Source organism: Cygnus olor, chromosome 7 (assembly GCF_009769625.2).
Source record: "Cygnus olor isolate bCygOlo1 chromosome 7, bCygOlo1.pri.v2, whole genome shotgun sequence".
NCBI classification, from domain to species: domain Eukaryota; kingdom Metazoa; phylum Chordata; class Aves; order Anseriformes; family Anatidae; genus Cygnus; species Cygnus olor.
Genome location: NC_049175.1, coordinates 9,359,403 through 9,382,222, shown reverse-complemented (window position 1 = coordinate 9,382,222; position 22,820 = coordinate 9,359,403). Strand labels below are relative to the sequence as shown.

The 22,820-nt window shown below is 37.4% G+C and overlaps 1 protein-coding gene across 3 annotated transcripts in view; it reads left to right on the top strand.

The window, feature by feature from the left end:
- FAM13C (family with sequence similarity 13 member C) overlaps positions 1-22,820 on the top strand; it is a 128,591-nt gene that overhangs the window by 95,848 nt on the left and 9,923 nt on the right. For all 3 annotated transcript variants that reach the window (XM_040563654.1, XM_040563655.1, XM_040563656.1), the window contains 7 exons: positions 4,149-4,212; positions 10,091-10,241; positions 10,616-10,681; positions 15,353-15,563; positions 16,478-16,616; positions 18,007-18,088; positions 19,842-20,053. In XM_040563654.1, coding sequence (XP_040419588.1) covers positions 4,149-4,212; positions 10,091-10,241; positions 10,616-10,681; positions 15,353-15,563; positions 16,478-16,616; positions 18,007-18,088; positions 19,842-20,053 — 925 coding nt within the window. The remainder of the gene's footprint in view (positions 1-4,148; positions 4,213-10,090; positions 10,242-10,615; positions 10,682-15,352; positions 15,564-16,477; positions 16,617-18,006; positions 18,089-19,841; positions 20,054-22,820) is intronic.

The following is a 22,820-nucleotide window of genomic DNA, read 5'->3' as shown; positions in this document are numbered from 1 at the left end:
TGGCCATACTCCCTCCGATCTGGCAAAAATTCATCATGACCAGTCTGTGTCTGTGCTTACCTCTGTGTCAGCAAATATTGATTTGCTGATAAAGCACTGTTTTGCTGCGAAATGATGGATCAGTTCCTAAAAGCAGTTTCTTCAGGGGTCTTGATATTAAAATATTGATGTATAAGGTGCTAATGATACTTCTTGTATCAAGAAATGGAAAATCCACAAGCAAACTCTTGCGTTGCCATCCACCTTAAAAAAAAGAAAAAAAAAAAAAAAAAGGTGGCAGTAGTGGTGGTGGTATGACACAGGGGAAAAAGAAAAAAAGCATATTACTGTAGCCCAAATAAGGACTGTGGCTGGTGAGTATGAGAGGCACTCATAATAAGAAAAGCAGATGATGGTGGTCCACAGCCAGGCTTTAACTACTGCAACTTGAGACGGACAATGCTCTGCTGGCTCTCTGGATGTCTGCTTGCTCCAGCATTCAGGGACTGCCCATAGAGTAGCCAAGCAGTCTTGTGCCCTTAAAGATGTTTTTTTGAGAGTCCACATTCTATGTTAATCCAAAAGCCTGTTGTCATTCTGCTTTGCTTTTTAAGGATTCATAAGCCGGCTTTTTAAGCATTTACTTGCAGCCCTGTATGAGGCGGTGAGTATGTTTGAATTTTGTAGTGCTTTTTGCCATTTGTGAGGCTCAGAAATGATGTTTCCATTTCCCTGATGCTGAGGTGTGTCGGTTGTGGGGTCTGCCATTCTGTGAACCCATGTAATGTAATCTCTGGATAGGCTGAGTCAGTCCCCTGATGTGGTACTGAGACTACACTTTCTGAGCTGTTCTCCTGACAGCCCATCCTCACAGTGGGCAGGGTAAAACTGATAGACAGACCGGAGATGAGGAAGGAATATGGGTCCAGGACAGACTGAAAGTGAATCTGGAAGAGGTTTCAATCCACAGCACAGAGTAGAGTTTGCTTTCAAGGAGTTATCACTAATGGCACCTCTAATGCATTACTTGGCCCAAGACACTGAGCGCATGTGGCACTGTGGTGCATAAATGTCTCCAGAGAATGGTGTTAGTGTAATGCAGGGTTACACGGGTTTAAACATACAGGAATCTAGTCCTAATCCGAGGTAGAACTGGGAGGAGTGTAAAGGCTGGAGATGTCAAGATTATAGAATGTAATGCTCCTTTCTGGTTTTAATCTGGGAAATAAGAATTGAATTTGCTTAGGTTTAAACATTTTCTCTAGTTTTTAAAATTATGTGTTTTTATTTGAATTTTATATGGGTTTAGAAGTGGTATCATGCATAATTCAATACTTTACATGTTTTGGTCTGTTTTTTAAACAGCTCACTGCTCATGCAAATCCGTCCTCTCCTTGAAGTCTGTTAGGAGCTCTGTTATGATAATTAACATTTAGATTTTTTTTTTGTTATGTCCACAAGCTTCAAATGTACATGTTATTGGATTGAATCTTTGTCATCTGTGCCATAGCAGAACACAATAATTCTGCCAAAGCCAGAATTGCCAGACTGCAGGAAGGGTGAGAGATCAGGCTTTTTATATTTTGTAAAGAATAATGTTACACATATTTGAATAGTAGCTATAGAGAGAATTACATTTTCATTATTTTATGTGACGTCAATAGTACAAAATAAGGGTTGCCTGCAATTATTCAAAATTTCAGCTGCAGTTCAAAATAATTTTAATGTTCTCAGTACAGATGGAAAATTAGGGCTTCTTGCTGCTGCTTTTGAAGTTAATGGATAATTTGTGATTGACTTTTAATGAGAGTAGGATCCAACCCTTAGTTATTAAATTGTAAGCCCTTTGTTGCCTGGTGACAATCAGATAACCTGCATTTGCCTAGCAGAGTGGTTGATCTTGGTGAAAACAAAGAAGCACACCCCCAAACTCTATAGAATAGGATTAGCTCAGCATATATAGATTGCTGTTCATGTTTTTTCACACAAAAATGGTTATTAACGTTAATGATTTCAGAAAAAATATTTAGCATCTTCTGAATCCAAAGAACACAAAACTAAGAACATCTTATTCTAGTATTTTTAGTGAAATAAAAAGAGTAAAATGCAAGACTTCTGCATCCCTAAAACAGGAGACAAGTACATCATCTCGAATGAGAGAGGTAGTACTGCAGGGATGCTGTAAACTTTTTACCCTCCAGAGTGCAAGATTCATGAGTGATATAGCTGTGAATTATGTAGAATATCATCCTGCACCTATGAGAACTGCTGATGTCCTTATTTTTCACTTCATTAGTGGATTGATTCTTCAGCTGCTTGTAGTCTTGCAGGTCCTTCCTTATATGTTATTAAACAAAACTATGAGCATTTCACTTTTCCCCATTCAATTAGTTCTTTGGCTCCCCATGGTATTTCACAGTCCTGTAAAACTCTTTTCTGCTGCCTCATACTGTTGTTGCTGCTGCGTAAAAGCTAGAGATCAGTTGTTAGGCATTAATCTTTTTGCTTCTGTAATTTGGTTTTCCTTCTGTTCTCTTCACATTACAGAGATGTTTGCTATTCATTTTTAGGAGAAATGGCACAAAGAATATACATGTGGAGAGCTATACAGACATGTAGATAGATGCTGGTACAACAGTCAGCCAAAGGCACCTTGCTGCTTAAGTACCTCCAGCAATCACTCATATACTTCTGAACAATGTATCTTCACTGAGGTGCGGGCTGGCTGGCCTGTGAGGCCTCCCATGCTGGTGCTACGTGTACCACCACCAAAATGACTCCTTTTTGTTCCTACAGAAATTGCACATCTCAGAGCCTTTTTGAAGGCAAGTGGATGTTCATTGTGCTATAACTATCACGTCTATTTTAGTATAGAAAGTTTTTGTGGCAGACTTTGTGCACATTTCAGTCTTTAAATGCCTAGTAAATCTATGAAGAACTATAGTTCTTGGTAAAGAACTACACAAAGGACTGTGTATCTCTGTACTTTGTTGTCTCTAGAGACTTTTAAAACTGCTTGGTTTTGCTGGGATGAGACTGAGCACAATAGGTTGAAAAATATGAATTATTTTGTCCAAAGGAATCCGGGTATTGTAACGATTTTGATCACATCCACAAGTGAGTTCTTGCAGGGACCAGTCTTGAACAAATATTGCCACCTTTTCAGCAATGAGAAATCTCATTCTCTGAGACAGCAATGGTTTTCTTGCTTCAGCTGAATGCTGTTGTTGCAAGTCAACTTGTGATACACCCATGTCAGTCTTTGAAGTTTTATGTGGAAAGAAAGCCTCTGCTTTGGGAAATGATAGAGCTGTGGTATGAGGCTTTGCAGGTTTCTCACCTAATCCACGTCAGGTTTTTATTAGGGTTCAGTTTCATTCCTCGATAGATGCCTGTAACTAACCCTGAAGCTGGTGTGCGTGTGGAGTCCTAGGATATGACTGCATCTGCCTGGATGTGGCACAATCCTCTCACTAGCTATAGTCAGTGGGAAGAGATTTTCCCCTTGCTGGTCCAGGACCTTCCTTTCCTATTTCTGCATGGAGAAGCGGTGATACACTGAGAGAAAAGCAAAGCTATGGACACTGATGGCTGCTAAGTGAGAGTACAAAACATGGAAATCTCTATTGTTTAAAGGTTTTCCAACTCCTCATGAGAGTCCTGTGAATCTTTGTGAAATTCGCAAAAGAGAACTTAAGCAGAAAGTTGAAGACTGGGAGCCTAAAATACCGTCAAGTAGAAATACAGAAAGATTTATTCTTTATGGCTCTGATACTGGAAAACTTTTGTTCTTAACTTAAAGCATGTAGGACAAATCGTACTTAGGTTTAAATGTTTGGACTTATTTTTGGCTTTAACCCTATTAGCTTATGATGCTGAGAGCCAATCATGCTGCTGCAGGACTCTTTGTATGACAGAGTGAGCCCACACTTTAAAGTTATAGTTTCCACGTTCTCATTCAGAGTTTAAATATATTATGTAGAATTCCGTAAAATCACCAGTGTTTTTTGCAAGAGGTATAAAATACAGAAGTAACTTTCATAGAAATGTTATTTTTTCAATAAATATCCTGTAACTTGCAATTTATGTACAGACATGATGAAAAGTTTGAAATATTTGCAGTACATACAAGCAATTTATTGAGTGAAAATTCTTGTTTTATTTTGTAGTCTGGATCAGAAAGCATATATTTCACGAAAGGAAGCAACTGAGCAACTGCACAGCTTAAGTGAGGTGAGTGTAACCAAAAGTTGAAATATGTTACAAATTTTGAATCAAATATTTGTTTTTTGTTAATTCTCAGCTCTTGGAATAATGTAATCACTTGTGAATTTTAGGTTAGCTTTTTAATGAATCATTCTAGTCATGGTTTTGGAGAAAAGCATAATAATGTGATGCGAGACTACTATAATGTTTTAAAAGTTGGAAGCAAGAGATTTTAAAAATATTTTAAGTGAACTATGCTGCTTTCTATCTGTGATCAGAAAAGAATTAAACATTCAGTATTGACTAAATGAAATGCCATCTTGCAAGAACGTTTGACTTTTTCATCATATTACAGCTTAAATATGTTCAACCATCAACTATGTTTTGTTTAAAAATAAGATCTCAAGGTTGCTACATCCTGTATAAATAAACTATGAACTGTACAACATAGTCTGAAAGGTAGGCTTGTCAGTAGGAGGGGAGAGTTGGAGGGAAGAGAGAAAGCAAGGAAAGCCAGATAACACCTGTGACACTTGAAACGGGAGCTTTTTTCATAGTGATTATGTCAGGAGCACAGGATGAGAGTAGTGCACAAAGAAACTGTCTGTGTGACCATGGATGAGCCTGGGCTAAACTGTCACAGTTAAGGCAATATACGGAAGGCCAAAAACAAGTTGTGCAATTACTGAAAATGTCAAACATTATAAAGCATCTTCCACAAACAAGGGTATCTGCATACTAGCATAGACCAAACTTAATACTTCAAGATAGTACTGCAAACATGCTTGGACTTAAACAAGGAGCAGACAAAATTTTAAGTGTAGACTAAGATGACAGTAAAGGCAGGTGGAGAAAAGGAAGTCTATTCCTGTCAAACCATGGAAAAACAGCTTTGTTTGCATAATGAGCCACTGAATATCTACGCCTATTAATAGATGCCTGACTTTCATTAGGAGAAAACCACAACGTGTCCTTTTGAAGGAATTCAGACTTAATTTTCTCCTTACGTTTAATTATTTCCTGTGCATTTGTGTCATCGTTGTGCAGCTCACTGTTGAAAATCCTGATAATAACTAGGCACTTTCTGTGACCAATATAAGGGAGTATTCTCAGCACTGGTCAAGCCAATTAAGGTCCTGGGAGAAATTACTAAATAATCATTTCTTCTGAGAAGCTCCATTGCAAATGTCACCAGAATTTCCAGAACCAAAATTGGTGAATCATAGAAAATCCCGAGGTCAAAGGCACCCACAAGGGTCTTTGAGTCCAACTCCTGGCTACACACAAGATTTAAATTACAAGATTTAAAATTCTTGCAAAGGATTCCTTAAAGGCTAAGATAAAATATTATAATAAAAACAGTGTGAGATATTAAAACAGATAAATAGATCAGAAATTAAAATAAAATGCAAATCATTTATGGGGAATGAGCAAGAGCTACATTCTGGTGCTAACTTTCTTTTGCAAAATCTTAGATTGTAGTATATCTCAGGTCTCCTTCAAACCCAAATGGAAATGTGTCATTAGAAAACAAGTTCCCTTCTTGCATTAGAGAAATTGTTGTCTCTCCTCACTGGTCACCTGCGACATTATACAAACCCAGGGCATATCTTGTTCTATCTTAGAGTTGCTTGTTTGTTCCTCGTAAGGGAAATTTTGAATTGGAAATGTCATTTGCCTCAAGACACAAGTATTGCCCTAGCAGATACCACAGATTTATTTATATTCATATAAAATACACCTATCTTATTTTAACCTCAACTCTCAGATTAAAAGGCAAGGGAGATGCTTTTATATGTCACTGCTCTAGCTCTGCTTTTAATTTCCTTACGGTGAGGAAATTGAACGGGCTGATATTTGTTCAGTTTCCTTTCTGTATGAATCACTTCAAAGGCCATTAAATTCTGAAAGCTTGGATTATTCTCCTTCTCTGCCCCAGCTGATTTCATAAATCCAGTAAATCCATCAGTAAACTGCATATAGTGGAATAGCTGCCTTCCTGTCCCGGGGTGGGCAGGTGCAGGCCCGGGGCAGGGTGCAGCCATCCTGAATATTCAGAAACACAGTGTGGGGAAAGGCAGCTTCAATTTACACAGACTGCACCAAGCCCAGGCTTTTCTGACACTGGGCAGGGTCTATGGGAAGGGGCAGACCCATTCCCTTTCCCTCTTTCCTCAGTTCCTAAATTTACCAGATCTTACATTTCCACAGGAATCAAATGAAACAGAGAACAAAATTATTTCTAACAGCAATGGCTCTCTTTTGGCCATTGGTAGCTATCTGCTTTCTCTGGGGATTTGCTGTGAGCACTGATTAATTAGCAGGCTTAATGGTACCATAGCCCTTAGTGCAACAAGGGAAATATTGTTGGGCTGTGAGGCTCCATTTCGCACATTGTTTTCTCTTGGGATGCAGCTCCCTGGTCATGCTGACTGACACAGCGCATACGGCTGATGTTACAGGGCCCCATGCAGGAGACCTTCAGCTGGAGAGGCAGGTATTGATAGCACCAATTAAAAAAATTAATTAAATTATATATATATATATATAAATCTATTTCAGGGGTCTTACATTCATTGCCAGAGAATTTTGGTGATAAACAGGGCACATTTGTTCGTTCAGCGTCACATTCTCCAGAGTGATATAGCAGTGTGAGTATAGGTGCGTGGTATTTATCTTTAGATATAAGAAGTTATCTGTCATCTCAATAATTCCTTGCCCTAAGGCCTCAACCCTTGATTTTTAATAATCATTTGCTGGAAAGAGAGATGGTCAGTGGGTACAGTCTACAAGCTTGCTGGTTTGTAAAGATGGTTTCTTTACTACAGGCTGAGCTTCCCCAGCAAATGGTGATCCTTTTGTACTGTGCTTTCTCCAGCAGACAAGAGTACAATACTTTAATGACTGTGTTTTCTTAAAGCAGTAGCAGGAATTACAAATAGGAATGAAATACCACACTGCATCTCTTTCTGTTTTCCTTGGACTTCTTGTAAATGTCTATATTTTTCCATTATCTTTGATCTGCAGTAATGCAGGATTTTGTTTCTTCTTCCTCTAGCGGAATTGGTATAGCTCAAGTTCTTTGAATTGTCAATTACTTAAAAGGACAGCGAATATAAGAAACCCTTTCCCAAGACAATTATAATTGCTTCTTTTTCAAATTTGCAAAATACTGTTCTTAAGAGGTGACAATATTGGTTTTCTTTCCAATAAACTTAAGGATCCATTTTAAATATTAGTATGTCCTTTCATTTCTATTAGCACGAATCAGGAATTATTGCATAGCACTAGTGTTAGGCACCAGAATAAAGTTGGAATGAGCATCAAGTCTGAAGTATTTGAGATGAGGTTGTCAGCTGCTATAACATGCCATAGCTTAAATTTCTTCAGTGATACTGGTTTTCCATGAAAGAATTTACCTAAAATTATGACAGTACCTGCCGTGACCTAACATTTCCCTCTCTCTTTATGTATTGTAGCTGTTTGTATTTGCTTCTAACTTGTTCTGCAGGTCCCAGACTGGCAGGATCCACCTGGCTGCTCGGCCTTTGCCGGTACTTCAGACAGCCCCTCAGAGAGGGGCAGGGCAGGGCAGGCAGCAGGGTCATCCCTACCCTTTAGTAGGACCCTCCTGTTGCCTGTGAGCTGATGACCCTAGGCAGCTTTCTGCTTGGCCGCTGCTTAAAACTGTCTGTACATGGACAGGTGGTGGTTTTTCCTGTATGGTGTGCTGTGGCTGCAGTATAGTAGTCAACTGTGTTTTTTAGGAGTACGATGAGGTTGATGGCATACTCCAGATTCATTTCCCTGGTAACATCAAAGCGATAAAAGTTTCTTACTCTTTTTGTCCCTACATCAAATCTCTGTCAAGGGCATATTCAGGCAATTATAGAAGGTGTTTCTATCATTATTATATGGTGTTTTTTTCAGTATTTGGCAGGGGCTGGAAATTTGCCATCCACCCACCTTCCAAAAATGGGTGAAAAAACATCATATAAAACTCAGTATAAACCAGCTGGTGAATTAGACCACAGGCATTGCTGAAATAGTGTTTAACAATATAGTCTGTGTGAATGCTTTTATACTGAGCTTGCCATAAATGTATCATAAGAAATAGTGATGCAAAATGTATTTTCTTGACTTGGGAATTTTTTTCTCAAATGCTGAAGTCCATGAAGGTTAGGTGTTTTTGTCGGTTATTTGTTTATGTTCTCCTTACTGGGAGACGTAGAGACTGGGAGACTTAGAGACTCCCTTGCAAACTTTGGAAAGGTGCTTGCTAAAGGTCCATGCGATAAGGTCAGTGCTGGGATCAGAATTCTCACTAGTGTGTAAATTGTATAGTTACTGTAAAACACTGCCCATCTGCTGTGGTAACTCCACAGCCACACTGGGTCTAGGTGGGGTGAGAGGTTGTAGAAAATGAGGCCTGATGGGTCATGAAAACTCTTCAAGAACCAGTGCCATGGGTGCCCATTCAAGCCAGCATACTTAGTTTCACAGGAAAAAATCACTTTTTGCTTTTTCAAAACTTCCCTATTTTGAGGTATCTCCTTGAAAGAGCTACTTTCCAATCCCTTTTCACTGCCTGAATTCTATAAAAGGATCAAGGCTGAAAGTCTTCCCTTCTGTTTTCGTTCAAATTCATTTATCTTCTTTAAGAAAAAAAAAAGGAAAAAAAAAAAAGGCTGGCATTCTTGGGCTTATAAAACAGCTGTATTACAATTAAAATAATGCACAAATACATTAAACTACTTACTAAATAGGTGATATATTCTTACACAAGGGAAATTATTCCAATAAATGAATTATTTCTTTAAATGAATCAATAAATTGGGTTCAGATCTTTGATGCAGTAGGGAAAAAGCAGCATTTTAGGGTATGAACTTAAGGAATATTTTTTTATGTTATGACTCAGATTTTTTTTTTTCAGAAAATGCTCTTTACAAATATGTACCATTTGAGTGTTTTAACATTTTATGTATATTCTGAATGTGCCAGCTGTGTGATTATTAAGACAGCCTTGTGTGTTTTTGTTTTAAGCTGAAAGCTGTATTTCCCTTGAGAAAGGGGAGCTGAATGCACGGGATATCAATAGTGAGTCATTTCGCCCAGTTGGATGGTGATTAGGGCTTTCACAGCATTTACATCACAGCAAGATGCTTGTGTCAGATTGTACAGCTGAATATCGCATGCAGCATTAAAGATTAAAATGAGAAATGGACCAAGCACGACACAGTAGCTGGAAGTGATGTTATAGATAATGGGTCTCATTCCCATTGATTTGTCTGTAGCAAGTGACAATGATCTGTTAATTTTGCCTTTGCAGCAGATTGAAAATGATCTTTTTGCCCTGTAGAAGCAGCAGCCGCCTACATAAAAGCAATGTCTACATAAAGAAGTATCTCTAAAAAAGCCAGTCGAAAAAAATCTCTTCCAAGAATCCCGTGAGGGAGTGTATTCTCAGTAACTCTTTGTTCACTGCTGTGTACTGCACAATAGGCTGGAGAGGGATACCTTTTTTTTTTTTTTTATGAATGGTGAATGGGGAGGGACATAATATCATCAGATTGTGATGTCAGCCCAATGAATGAAATACTTGCTTAGTGTATTGCTTCAAGACCAAGAAAAGGGACACCATCTCAATTTGCCTTCCTAGAATAAATTGTCTTTTGCTGACGATGTCATCTTTCCCACGTGTCACGAATAATCCGTTTAAATTGGGACTTAAATAACCAGAAGTGAGGAAACTCGTGGAATAGTGCGTTTGTTCTCTTGCACATCCTCTCAGAGCTGCTAGTGGAACACCCCTTTGCAGGCGCTTCTGATGGGCTCAGTGAGTTGAAGAGCTATCTCTGTATTTTGTTATTCTCTATCTAGCCCAATGTTCTGCTTTTGTCTGCAGAATTCTTTGTTGAAGCTACAAGCCCTCGAAACCGATCTGTGCTCTGCATTTCTGCCAACCCAGGAGGAAACTCCTCAGCTGCCGGCACCCAAGGATCCAACCCCTTCATCAGTCCAAACCAGTGTGCATCTTGATGGGGCCAGTTGTGGAGGTAAGGGATCGTGTCATGATGTGCTCTCATTTGCAATTATAAGAAAGCCTTGTGACTTGCAGTTCAATCTCAGATTTGCAGTCCTCTGGGAAACAGTGCAGAGCTAATGCAAAGCACCATTTCCTGATGCAAATGCTATGTAATGCAAAAAGGGATGATACCTGTTAAAAGAGCAGAAATCAATGTCTGTAGTCCTCTGTTTTTCTGCAAAGGAGTGGTACTTTTCAGACAGATTTTAGGAATCCCGATTCCTTTATTTTCAGTTTAAGTCTGTAATTTGTTCAAGTAAATTTATGCTCTTTATTTCCTGTGTCTGTATTGTGTGAGATCATCTGCCATATCGTGTAATTCTATTTTTGTCATTCTTTTGTCAGACCAATATCACTTCATTTCTGCTATTACTGATTTTAGTTTAATGCATCAGCAGAGAGATAGTGAAGGTGAGTTTTACAGCATGTGGATTTTAATCATTCATGAGGCTTTATTTAAAATTACCAATGTGGGCAAATTGTGGTGTGTTATCTTTCCCTTTTTCCTCAATATGGAAATCAGTCCTTGCAAATAAATAGCACTAAGGCTCCGCTCTATTTTTGTCAATTCATAGCTTGTAGTCATTGGGCTGGCAGAGTCGTGATGCTCAGTAGAAGAGGAATCACTGTTCATGAAAAATAGGTCAAAGGCAATATGACTAATACATCTCATAGACAAGTGACATGAATACACAAATACCTAAATTGTTGACCACATATGGTCAAAATTAAGGCAGATAGGTAAATAATCCCTTTGCAATTGACATTTAATGTCTGAATAGATGCTAGATTCAGAACTTATTTCAGAAACTGTTTGCTTGTAATTTTCAGCAAGAAATAGCAGCAAGTTATTTACCTAAAAAGATCACAAATTATAGTATTCTGCTTAAGATGTTCTACAGTTCGAGGTTTGCATTGGGCAATTAAGAGAAATGGTACGTAGAATCCAAATTATTATAAGACAGAAGGAATGTAAAGAACACTAAATATCCTGTCATACTGGATCTTCATTTTTTTAGCTTAAAAAATGGGTGGTTTTGCACAGTGAGGCAAACACCTTAATGGCTCTTGGATACAGGTATTTAATTTTGCAACAGTGCTATTCCTTGATGTGGATCTGAGGCAGAGACAAATCTGTGTGTATGTATGTATGTGCAAAAATGCACATTTTGCAGCTTATCCAAAACCTGCCCTGACTTTTTCCTTTATGGCAGGGTGAGTTTTATTTCCTTTTCCTGTCATTTACTGAACTATTTTGTTCTGTTAGTTTCGTAATACATTGCTAGGATGAATTGTTAGGCTTCCTTTGATTATTTTGATTATTTTTTCGCTTTTGATTTGATTCTGTTTTAATTTAAAGCGTTCGTGAACCCCTACTTTCTATCTCTTATGTGCCTATCTCCCTCTACACATGTGAATATTGGATGATGTAGCATTTCTCTCTTGTAGTTCAGAGCATGCTCTGTAACTCTGGCAGTTCAAACTTGTGCTTTAGATAAAGCTTACTTATTTAATGGATTTCAATGGATTCTCCTTTGTGGTAACACCTGTTTTGTGGTTAGTTTGCTTGTTTTTAATGACTTTCTATTTTTTATAGATGGAGCTAGTTTTAATTCTGTCTCTTAAATTACTAATGAAATCTTCTGAAAGATGCAGTTTAGGTACAATTGCCAGGTGGGACTGTTTGTTATTTCGGGTTGAACTTGGACAGAAGTCCAGAGATCTGCATCAGGCTAGAAACAAACTTTCTAGAGGATGTGCCATATATACTATGTCCCTAGTTATTAGCCTTTGCTTAGTGAATCAGGCAATAGAAAAAAAATTATTTACAATGTACAGATGTGTTATTTTAAATATAAACATGACTGTGTAGTGCATTTCATTTCTGTTGTTTCATGTCCCAGACAACAAAAAATTCAAAAAACATATGAATTTATAAGTGTGGTGAATGAAGCCAGAACAGTTTAGTAAAATGACAGGCTATTTCAAGACACAAATTTTAAGTGATTAACAGTAACACTTGCTGAGAAATATCAGCAATTTCCAGTTTACTTTTGGATATGGAAAAAACTTGAATTAGAGCTGGCAAAATAAGACTATACGGAATTGCAAGGGGGGTTATTAAGAAAGGTTTTTTAAAGGGAAAAAAGAAAAGCAGATTATAAGTTAGAGTTTTGCATTCAATGCATCTGTGGTATAGTATGGTCGGGACTAAGACAGTTCTTGGGTCCATACCAAAGTGGTATAGTTGCATTAGTTTGCAAACTTTAGTGGAGCAATGATGTCAGGAGGACCTGGTGCCAAGGAAGAGGAAGGGCCCTGGCCTTTGGGAAATCTACCTGGCAGGAAGGTTGTCTCCTTTTCATCTTGCTAGCTGGATGAAAGGACCTCCTCAAATGTTGTGCAGCTCCGTTTGTTTCATTTTACACTGGGGTTGCTCCAGCCACTACTCGTCCTTTGGATTTACCTTGCAGAAGTGTTTAGTTTTGAGGGCGTCCTGTTTTGTAATTTCTGAGACTGGGTTTGGCCTACTAAAATGGCCTGGTTGTAAATGTGCAAAGGGGCAAATGTCTGTGACTGTATGGTTTATCAGTAATACAGACTGCCTCCTGTAAAAGGAGAATTCCTCAGTCCACTGGAAATCAGAGTTCAAATGCTGGAAAATTTTCTTCTGCCCCTATCATATACAGACTGGCTGATTTTTTTAACATCATTTTCCTTTCACAATATGGAGACTGCTACTTAATATGACTATAAAATAGTGTCTTCATTTTATTAAGAGAGCATAAGAAATAAATAGTGAAACTATTCTTAGCCAACATACTTCACAGTGATTATATGTTTATGGAAGTTCGAAGATGGTGAAATAAATAAAAAAAGCCTGTTCCTTCTCATTGACAGTATTATTTTTCACAAGTAAAAATATAAGAATAAATATTTTTTTTAGTCTTAAAGACTAGGGAAAGATTAATTGCCAGAAAGTAACAACACTTTTGTTTGCAGAACAGCTTTTATTCTAGTCTTTATCACTGTATGCTGTCTGTGTAAATAATTTCCTTTGACTGGTACAATATAGTACCCTTGCCTTCTCCCAGATGCCTTTCTGGATCTATCTTTGGAAGGACTTGAATCTCATACTCTGTTTAGAACTTTTGGGAGTTGCTCTCGTATCTTGGAGAGGTGAATCTGACCTACAGATCAGGAAGTACCTAGAGGAAAAATGCTAGGTTAGAATTAATGATCAGCTACATGGTCTTATTGTGAAAATGCTTAAAATAATTATAATTAATTATAATCAATGGTGCTGTTAAAGTAAATGAGCTTAGAGGTACAAAAGTCACACGTAACTTTTGCATGACTTAAACTAAACTGTGATTATACAAGATACAGTTGGACTTCTGTTGTTGGCAAAGCAAAAACTGTTGGATACTGCCTGATAAAATAATATTTTAGGCCATTCTAACTATTATTTTTGAAATCAATAGTTGGTTTTTATGAAGGGTGCCATTTAGAGCCAGTTTGTCCCCAGTGTTCCGGTGCAGCAATAAGGACTTACAGCTTTAGAGTCTATTGGGCAGAGGTCAGAAGAGATATATTAAAAAAAAATCCATTAAAATCCTAAAGAAAATAACTGCTCACTGCAGGATTGTCTTGTCCTATGCAAAAAGGTGAAAATGCAAAGCAAGTGAAGATGAAAGAACTTTTTTAGACTTGCCTGCTCTTCTGGGAGTAAATCCACGTACAGTTGTTCTTCTGTGTACTTTTAAACATTTATTTAATAAAAAGATTCTGTGAAATGCATTAAAGTGCATGCTATATTACAAACATAATACTGACTAGAAATAGCATGCATGCTGCCTGGAAATATAAAATAATTGATATGAATTCAAAGGCTGTATGTATATATGGTTTTAAAGGAAAAAATAATGTAGCTGATGTAAAATGTTTTGTACTATGGAAACTGACATAGAGGAATCTGAGAAGGAGCACTTTCTTTGCTTTAACATATACTTTTTGGTCTCATGGGGAGAGCTTTTTATGAGGATAAGGAGTTTCTCCATAGAAGTATAATCTGTTTTCAAGCAGAATTATCTGATAGTGAAAATATCAGCTAGGTTAGATTATCTTCACCCATTTTACCCACTGAGAGGTGAGGAAGAAGATTCAGTGGTCCTCCCTATTAGTATACCCAGGAACAGCCAAGGGAAGATGAACACTTGGTCTTCCATGGAGGTAGGCTCTGTAATGTGCCCATCAGTTTCCGTGTTAGCCATGAGTAGAATCAGTGTGATAAGGTTCACTAGTTCCTACTTTTTCAGACCAGAATAAATTATTTTGATTTCTAGCTTGACCATTTCTATAAAACAGATCTTACCTTTTGAAGCACCTGAGGCGAGGTTTCCATTTATAGTCAGACAGTATTAACGTAGTATTGTTACCGTGACTCCTCCAAGTAGCAGTCACTGTACATTACCTTGAATAACTACTGTGAATGTTATTTTTTGTTATTGCTGTTTCATATCCAGTGTTCTTCAGACCCATATGTATGTTATTGGCAAAACTTAATGAAATTCTCCAAGATACTGCAAGCAACACTAGGGATTCTTAGCATCAGGAAATACTGTATTTCTGTTCTGGTTTTCTCTTGACCAAGGGACAAAATGCTAAATTACAAAATTAAGCTTGTTTTGTATATTTATCTTCTGCTTCAGGAATGTGGCTTTCAAAAGCAAAGAGATTTATAAAAATTTAATTAATGCTTCTTTTCCGGGAAACTCTTCATCTTTATATTATACTCCATAGTTTACAAACACAGCCACCTACCTTCTCTTCTGGAATTTAAAGATACTGTATGTCAAGTCAGTAACTGTCCTTTCTATTTTCTCATCCTCAGTGTTATGTTCAACCTGCATGTGGTACTTTGTTCAACTATTTGCTATGTTTACTTTGACTACTTAGTCTTTTAATATTTCTGTATGTATAGATTTGTATTTATCTGAGTAACTAAATATCTTGTGAATGACCTTCAATCCATATTGTTTTATGTTTTTTTTTTTTGTTGTTGTTTGTTTGTTTTTCTAGAGCCTTTACCAGCACAGAGAGACTGGCAGAATGACATGGACAGCAGCCCACAAGAACATCACTCCCTAGGGACCAGTCGACTGCTGTATCACATTACTGATGGAGACAATCCTCTTTTGTCACCACGCTGCTCTATCTTTAGCCAAAGCCAGAGATTTAATCTAGACACAGAGTCTGCCCCTTCTCCACCAAGTGCTCAACCTTTCATGACGTAAGAAAATATATTTTAATTCTTACATATATTAAGTACAATGCATGATCTCTGACTCTTCAAGTTTCTCAGTTACTTCTATGTCATAAATAAGAAACTTTCATATTATAGTGTATTTCAACATGGTTAATTTGCAATACCGGAAATGGGATCTAGCATTTTCAGTAATAACACAGTACAATATTGTTTGAAGACTTTGTTAATTATAGTTAGCAATGACAGTTTTAAAGGTTATTTAGTAGTTAGTCTCATAAGTGAACTTAAGGTAGAGGGAATTATCAAGGTACTAAATAATAAAAAATTCATCTGTAATAAAACTATAGCTTGTGTCATTCACTAGGTATGAGGGGAGTCATAGAATATATGAACAGTCCATATCAGAAACCAGGGTATGAGTTTCAGTCAGGAACCACAATTTCATAAAAGCTTATATACATAACTCAGTCAACTGTGTATAAATAATAATAAGATCTATTGACTTGTGATTATAAAAAATCAGAAACTAAATTGCTTTCAAAATGCTTATTCCCAGTAATAAACTCCCTGGGTTTACTTTTACAAATCATGTTATTGTACCTGGAAGATTTGTGAAGTAAGATGCTGCTGTTAAATGGAAATACTGGATCAGCTTGTGACCTACTAAATTAAACTTGAAAAATATTCAAAAATCCCACAATTAATTAAAAGAGAGAGAGAGAGAGAAAGAAGGATAGTAAACCCATTACTATATCCTAGGGGTAACCTCAAGCAAAAGCAATTATTTTATGCTTACATTGTAAAACTGAAACTAAACCTGTGAAAGAATCTACCTGCAAATTCCAAAGTGCTAAGAAAGTGTTAAGTATGCCTGAAAAAAGGCACAGTCCGTTTTAGCCAGTTCTTTTATCAAGCTGCTATGTATTCGGCTTTTTCAGACCAAGAAGTTCTTCTAGATGTAACTGTGAAGAGTGCAAAGAACCACAAACAATAGCACAACTTACCAAGCATCTTCAGAGTCTCAAGAGAAAAATCAGAAAGTATGAAGAAAAGTTTGAGCAAGAGAAAAAATACCTGGTAAGGTAATCATTGAAAAGATAAAGGGAAATACTGCAAAAGGCAGGCAGGAATCCCAGTGTATTTAAAATTATGCAAAACAAATTATGAAATTGGAAAATAATTAGTGAGGGAATGTATTTCATCATCTTTCAGTATATTCAGTAGTGCAGAGACTAATTTGCATTTCCTTTGGATTATCTTTGTTAGAAAATATGCATCTTCTAGCTGTGTGAGAAGTGCAAATCAGTTAAACATAGCTGATAGGCTTGTGAACCAAAATGGTTCAAAAGATGAAAAGCTACTTATTTACTTTGTGGATGAAGTTATTTGCTTGGAAACTTTTGTTCTGCCATGCAGATTCCTTCTTTCAGGCAGATTCCTGTAAACCTCCAAAGCATAATATCCAATAGAAGTTGATGTAAGAAATAAGAGAAATAGGAATTGTGAGGTGTTAGTGACGGGGGATGTTTGAGGCTCTATGCAGTGTATTGAAGACCATTGGTCATTATCAAGCTAGTTCTGTGTAATGTGAATTGTGTCATATAAACATATAAAATATCCATGATGCTAAGATGTGTACAGTATGAAACAGGAAAATTTGTGATATGTTATAACCATGTTAAAATGAAAATGGAGCAAATTGTATTATTACCTTGTGATCTCATTAATGCCTGCAAATCTAAACATACATCTGTGAATTGTACTGCCCTGTGGTCATCATGTACTCCTAGGAGTAAAATTTCATATTGAAATAGTCATCACAATGTGAAAGAAATTATTTCAGAGGCTTTATTTTGCAAAACTTCTTTGCCGTTTAAAATATCTGAGTTTTGAAATTCCAGTGCAAATTGATTTTAATCTGGAAGCATTCTAAATGCAAAGAAAGAACTGATATACAAACCTTTTGTTGTTGCTTGCTTTTGAAATCACTCTGTTGCTTTTTTTTTTTTATTTAATTAGTTAAGCAGTTCAATTGAAATGTTTAAAGTGTTGTTTCCCAAAAGAGTCCCTGTTGTAAAGCAGTTAAGGCTTATCCCTGCAAGGGATGGAGTGCTTCAGTTAACATCCTGCACATCACTTAGGAACCTGACCAACATTAGGTATTTGACCAGTCCTTTTGAAGTCACTTAGGTTACTTATCCAATTAGTCAATGAAATGGTTTTTTTGGAATCAGAGCCAAAATACTCAGACCCTTGTAGTGCTGTGCCACAATGAGGAGAGAGAAGCCATGATAAACTCATGCTATGACCAAGCCAAATTTTCTGTGCAACACTATGATATAGCGGAGCTGGAACTATGGATATTTTAGCACAGTATGTGGAAAGGTTTTAATGCGTTTGTGCCTGTTTTTTTCTGATTGTGTAATCCTTAGTTCTCTTTTTTTCTTCCTTTTTATTTTACATTCAGCCTTCACATGGTGACAAAACTTCGAATCCTGAAGTTCTAAAATGGATGAATGATTTGGCCAAAGGTCGCAAGCAGCTCAAAGGTACATAATAGCATCTCATTTCACTTTCTTGCTGAAGCATTTGGAAGCAGCATGAATGCACCTGGAATGTTTTAATGATAGTTTTCTATTCTTAATGCTCGGCTTATTTTTCACTAGTGCATGACAATAAGTCTCTTAATGACAACAAAGGTATTAGGTGACGTGACTTGCCTTGATTCCTGATGGCAGGGGTTAACATTAAGTCAGTTAATCCTCATAACAAGGGTAAAAAGGGGAAGGGGGAAAAGACGTCATCTGTCCCTCATAAATGTCAATATTCATGTAAAAGGCAATGTTATTGAGAATATTTTCTGACTGTGTATGCTGTTCCAAGGTCACTAAAATTAACGTAAAATACTGAATGAGAGAGGTAAAAGTTTCCTTGTACAGAAGGAGCAAAAAGTTTCTTTAGGACTGAGGTTACATAGCTCTAAAGCTTTTATTTATTTGACCATAAAAACAGATCTTTCTCTGCATTTGATTTGGTCTTGGGGGTCAAATTTTGCCCTTGACTGTCTGCACACAGCTCCATTAATGTCTTTGGGTATATCATGTGCTTGCCCTCAGAGAAAATGTAGCCAGGATTGATTGATTTTTTTAAAGGCTATTTATAAATTACCTACATCTTTTTTTTTTTTTTCCCATTATAAATGAATTCTCACTACTAATTAAATCCTAGTATTATGTTTCATATGTGTTTTGGATATAGTTGAGAATGTAGATGTAGACGTTGTTATTTTGGTAAATAAATAATTAAAAACTCATCTTTTAGTTAATTTCTGCTGGAAAGTTCTCCCAAGCCTGCATAGTTATTAGATTCTTTTTTCCTTGAACCTTGTGTTATAAATTTAGGAAGAGCAAATGAGAGGATGTGGCCAAACAGCATATTTTACTTTCTGAAAGTTATCTCTCTGACTCAGCCATCCTGTGAACACCCTTGATTGTATTACCCTGAATAATGACACTGATTTTAAGTGAAGCAAGATCTGTAATGTCCATGAGACAGGTACAATTGAAATGGAAAAACACTCAAGTTCTCATAAGTCTTTTCTCAAGACCGTAAGGCTCATCCATTCTTCCTACCTCTTTGAGTTTAATAAAAATTAATACTTTTCCCTGCAAGCTTGGCCTGTGTCCTTAGACTGTCACAGCTAAAACAAACAAACAAAAACATTACTGCATAGATTTCAGTAAATTTAACAGGTGTGGGGCGAGCAATTTTCTGCCTTGTCCAAGGTCCTGCACCAGCCAGGTATGAGCTAGGAAGAAAGCCTGCTTTTATGGGAGCTGCTTGGGGGAGTGAGAGGTCTCTGCTTCCGCATCCTTACCCCCCGAAGAAAACAAGCCTTCTACAAATACTTTGAAGCTCTGTTTGTCCTTTTGAGTCTTTTTCCTAACCTTATTCCAGCTGAAATTCTGTGCTGATTCCTACCCTGACTGCACTCATTAACCCAGTGCCTTTTCAGTCCTCCTTCATGGTAACTTACACCTTTTATGTCAAGGATGGGTTTGGAGAGGTAACTATGTGCTTTCCTAAGTGTCATTGATCTAGATACATCTCATCCTTCATTGGATTTTGCTTTAACCAGTTAAAAGATGTTCCATGCTGAAGCAAAGCAGAATTACTTTCCTACACAGCTGTGGTGTAATAATTGTATGCAAAAAGTTGGGATGCTTTTTTCTTATGGTGTTATAGGAAACTTCTTTTCAAATATTTCTCACCTATTTACTTGCCAAATAATTTGCCTTTCAGAGTTGAAACTCCGAATGTCAGAAGAACAAAACCGTACCTCCAGAGCACCCCAAAGAAATGATCATTGTGAAAGTACTGGGACCTCTAAGGAGACTGGGACGCGGGAGGCTACAAGCATGGAACCAGCTCCATCAGTAGAAGAAACCATGGACGGTGTACTGAGACGACTAAAGGAGAAAAGACAACACTTCAACATTCCAGAGACTATTAAGGTATTTAACAAATCTGACTCTTTCTTTCATAGCTTTATCATCTGAAGCAGATACTAGTTGCTGTGTAGCTGTATTAGCCTACTGTACCACAACATGACTGTGTTGCTTACAGCCTAAGATAGCGGCTGTGTTACTCATGGGAGATGGAGATACCTGCTGCTAGCTAGCAAATTCTCACTGTCACAGGAAAAAGCATTTGAAAAGTTACTCCTCCCTCTGTTGAATCAATACTGGTAATGTATTGAGGCACAGCAGCTGCTGCTCCTGCTTCTCTTGCAGAGGATCTCCCGAAGCAGGAAGTTAAGGGCACTAATTTATCTTGATGGGTATGGGTTTCTGCCTTCCAAGTGGGAACACGTCGGGCTCTCTTATGAAGGCTGAAAATGGCAAAGGCTTTGAAAAGGGAATGGGAGCTGGGAAATGGCTTTAAGAGCAATTGAGCAAGCATTTTCAAAATGCATATGCTGGTGGGTGTGCATTCTGTGCCCTCTGGCACTGCAGTGCATTTTCTCTTTAACGAGATGGGAGCTCTAGTGCAGTTTTCTGAAGTGATTTTTCTCTGAAGAGTTGCACAGAAAATCAGTTGCAGAAGGTTTTTTTGAATAGTGCCAAGCACTTTTAACTCAGAGATGCAGGTAAAGAACCATTTGCCACATGTGTTTGGAACCTGCGTAGTTGAGGTTGTGTGCATGTGAAGTGCGTATTCTGATGCATCAAAGATGGTGACTGCAAATGTGATCTTGAGTCCACGGAAACTGCATGTCTAAAAATGTTCCTCAAGTGTCAGCCCTGTGTTCCCCCAAGGCATGCCTGAGGCAGTGGCTTTGCTTTTAAAAGAATAGCTCTGTGCTATTCCTCCTGAGGAGCCTTAGCTGGAATAAGGGACCAAGACTTCTCCAGTAAACTAGTTTTAGAAGTCACATCCAAACCCAAATCAGACTGCTCGTTGGCTCTAGTAGGACTTTGTTCTTATTCCTGACCGCCCATGGACACCTAGAGGACTCATCGTGGACAGACTGGGAGGCTTTTTCTGGCTCCTGTATATAGGCTGAAACAGTTAGTTCGTTCTTACTTGTATAAAAAAGTGCATTTTTCTCAGTCTTTCATTGCAGGATTCAAATACACCCGAGGGTTCAAATGCTCCCAAGCATCTTCTAATGGCAGGAAGGTGGCTTCAGCTTTGGTTCCTACATGGGACCCAAAGGTGCCTCCTTAGTAGACAAGTAAACCAGCAGGTCTGTTTGGTGGATCTCTTCCAAATATTTTTGAAGCAGAGGAATTAGGAACATGTGCAAAGTAATTTTGACAGTAAAGGTCCCCTTGCACCTGAGAAAAGCTGAAACTGTCTGCCCAGTCGATAGCATTAAGATCACATGGATAGCACAACCATCCAGGCTGCTCTGCCCTTCTGATCTGGTACATTTACTTGTGTTGATATTGCCCCTGCTCTTCCACATTCTCAATTGTTCTCCTGAATTTAAGAGACGATTTCATATTCCATGAGATGTGCCGGGCATCTAATTACTTTTTTTTCAAACTAGTACCTAGTTTAAAATTCTGCTGTACCTCCATACTCCTGGGACATTTTAGGATCTGTATAAATCTGTTGTTCTGCAATACCTATTTTTCATAAAAAGAGTAGTTTAGTTTAGTTTCACTATTTTTTACCACCAAATGATATTGCTATGCCTAGTGCTGTATATCTAAGCATGACAACAAATTCTGTTCCCAAAGGTTCTTGAAATCCAAACATTGACAGTAACATCTAGACTGTGGCTGCTGAAAGAAAAAGGGGGAGGGGTTGAGAGAGACAAAGAGGAGTGAAGAACAAAATGCTAAACTATGCTGGAACATTCTAACACTAAGAAATGATTTTGGTTCAATTTCAATAGCAGAAGGTACACAGCAGAGGTAATTTTAAATTTATTTTGTTTTGGTTTTATTCTTGGTTCTTAACACCCAGTTACTGTATGAAAATTAGAACCGTGCAAAACTATGCCATGCTCTGTAACTGAAATTTTGAGTTCTGCATACACGACGGACATTTTAAATCTTTTTTTTTATAAACTACATTTTTTGAAAACTTGTAATGGAAAAAGCGTTGTGAGAAAACAAAAGACAACAACAAAAACATACAGTTCTGTATATAGTCCTAAAGCCCCAACAGTACAGACTGTATGAAAATATTTTTAGTTGTTAAAATTGTTGTTATGCAAAGAATCAAATCAGATGACTCCAAAACAGATGTCAATGAGGAAATCCTTTCTAGAAAACCTCTTTTACAAGGAAGAGGGTAAGTTGGCTGTGGGTCTCAGTCACTGATTAATTGGACTTCTCTTTATTTTCCGATTGAGAACATACTAAATCTGTGCAATGGCAGTGCTGTCTTCAAAGTTTCTCATGAAGAATTCTGTAATGTACATGAATTTTTTGCAATAGTTAATATTTTCAAATTTTTTAAAGGTTCATTTGCACATTTTAATTTATTTTCTTCCAGCATTCCTGTAGAGAGAATTTGTGTAGAAAGAATTATCCATTTGATAGTAAAGGTGTTTGATAATAGTTATATGGAATCACTATGGAACAGAGGCTTGAAAAGGAGTAATATGAAGCTGAATTGATTTATTTCAAGATAATGTATTTCAGTAGATCCTTATGTTTAACATTAATACGATTGATTTTTATTTATGAGTGATCTGGGACTTTGGGGGGAGAAAGAGCTTTACAGCAGTGGTGATGCGAAATGAATCAAGGATGTCAGCTGGTT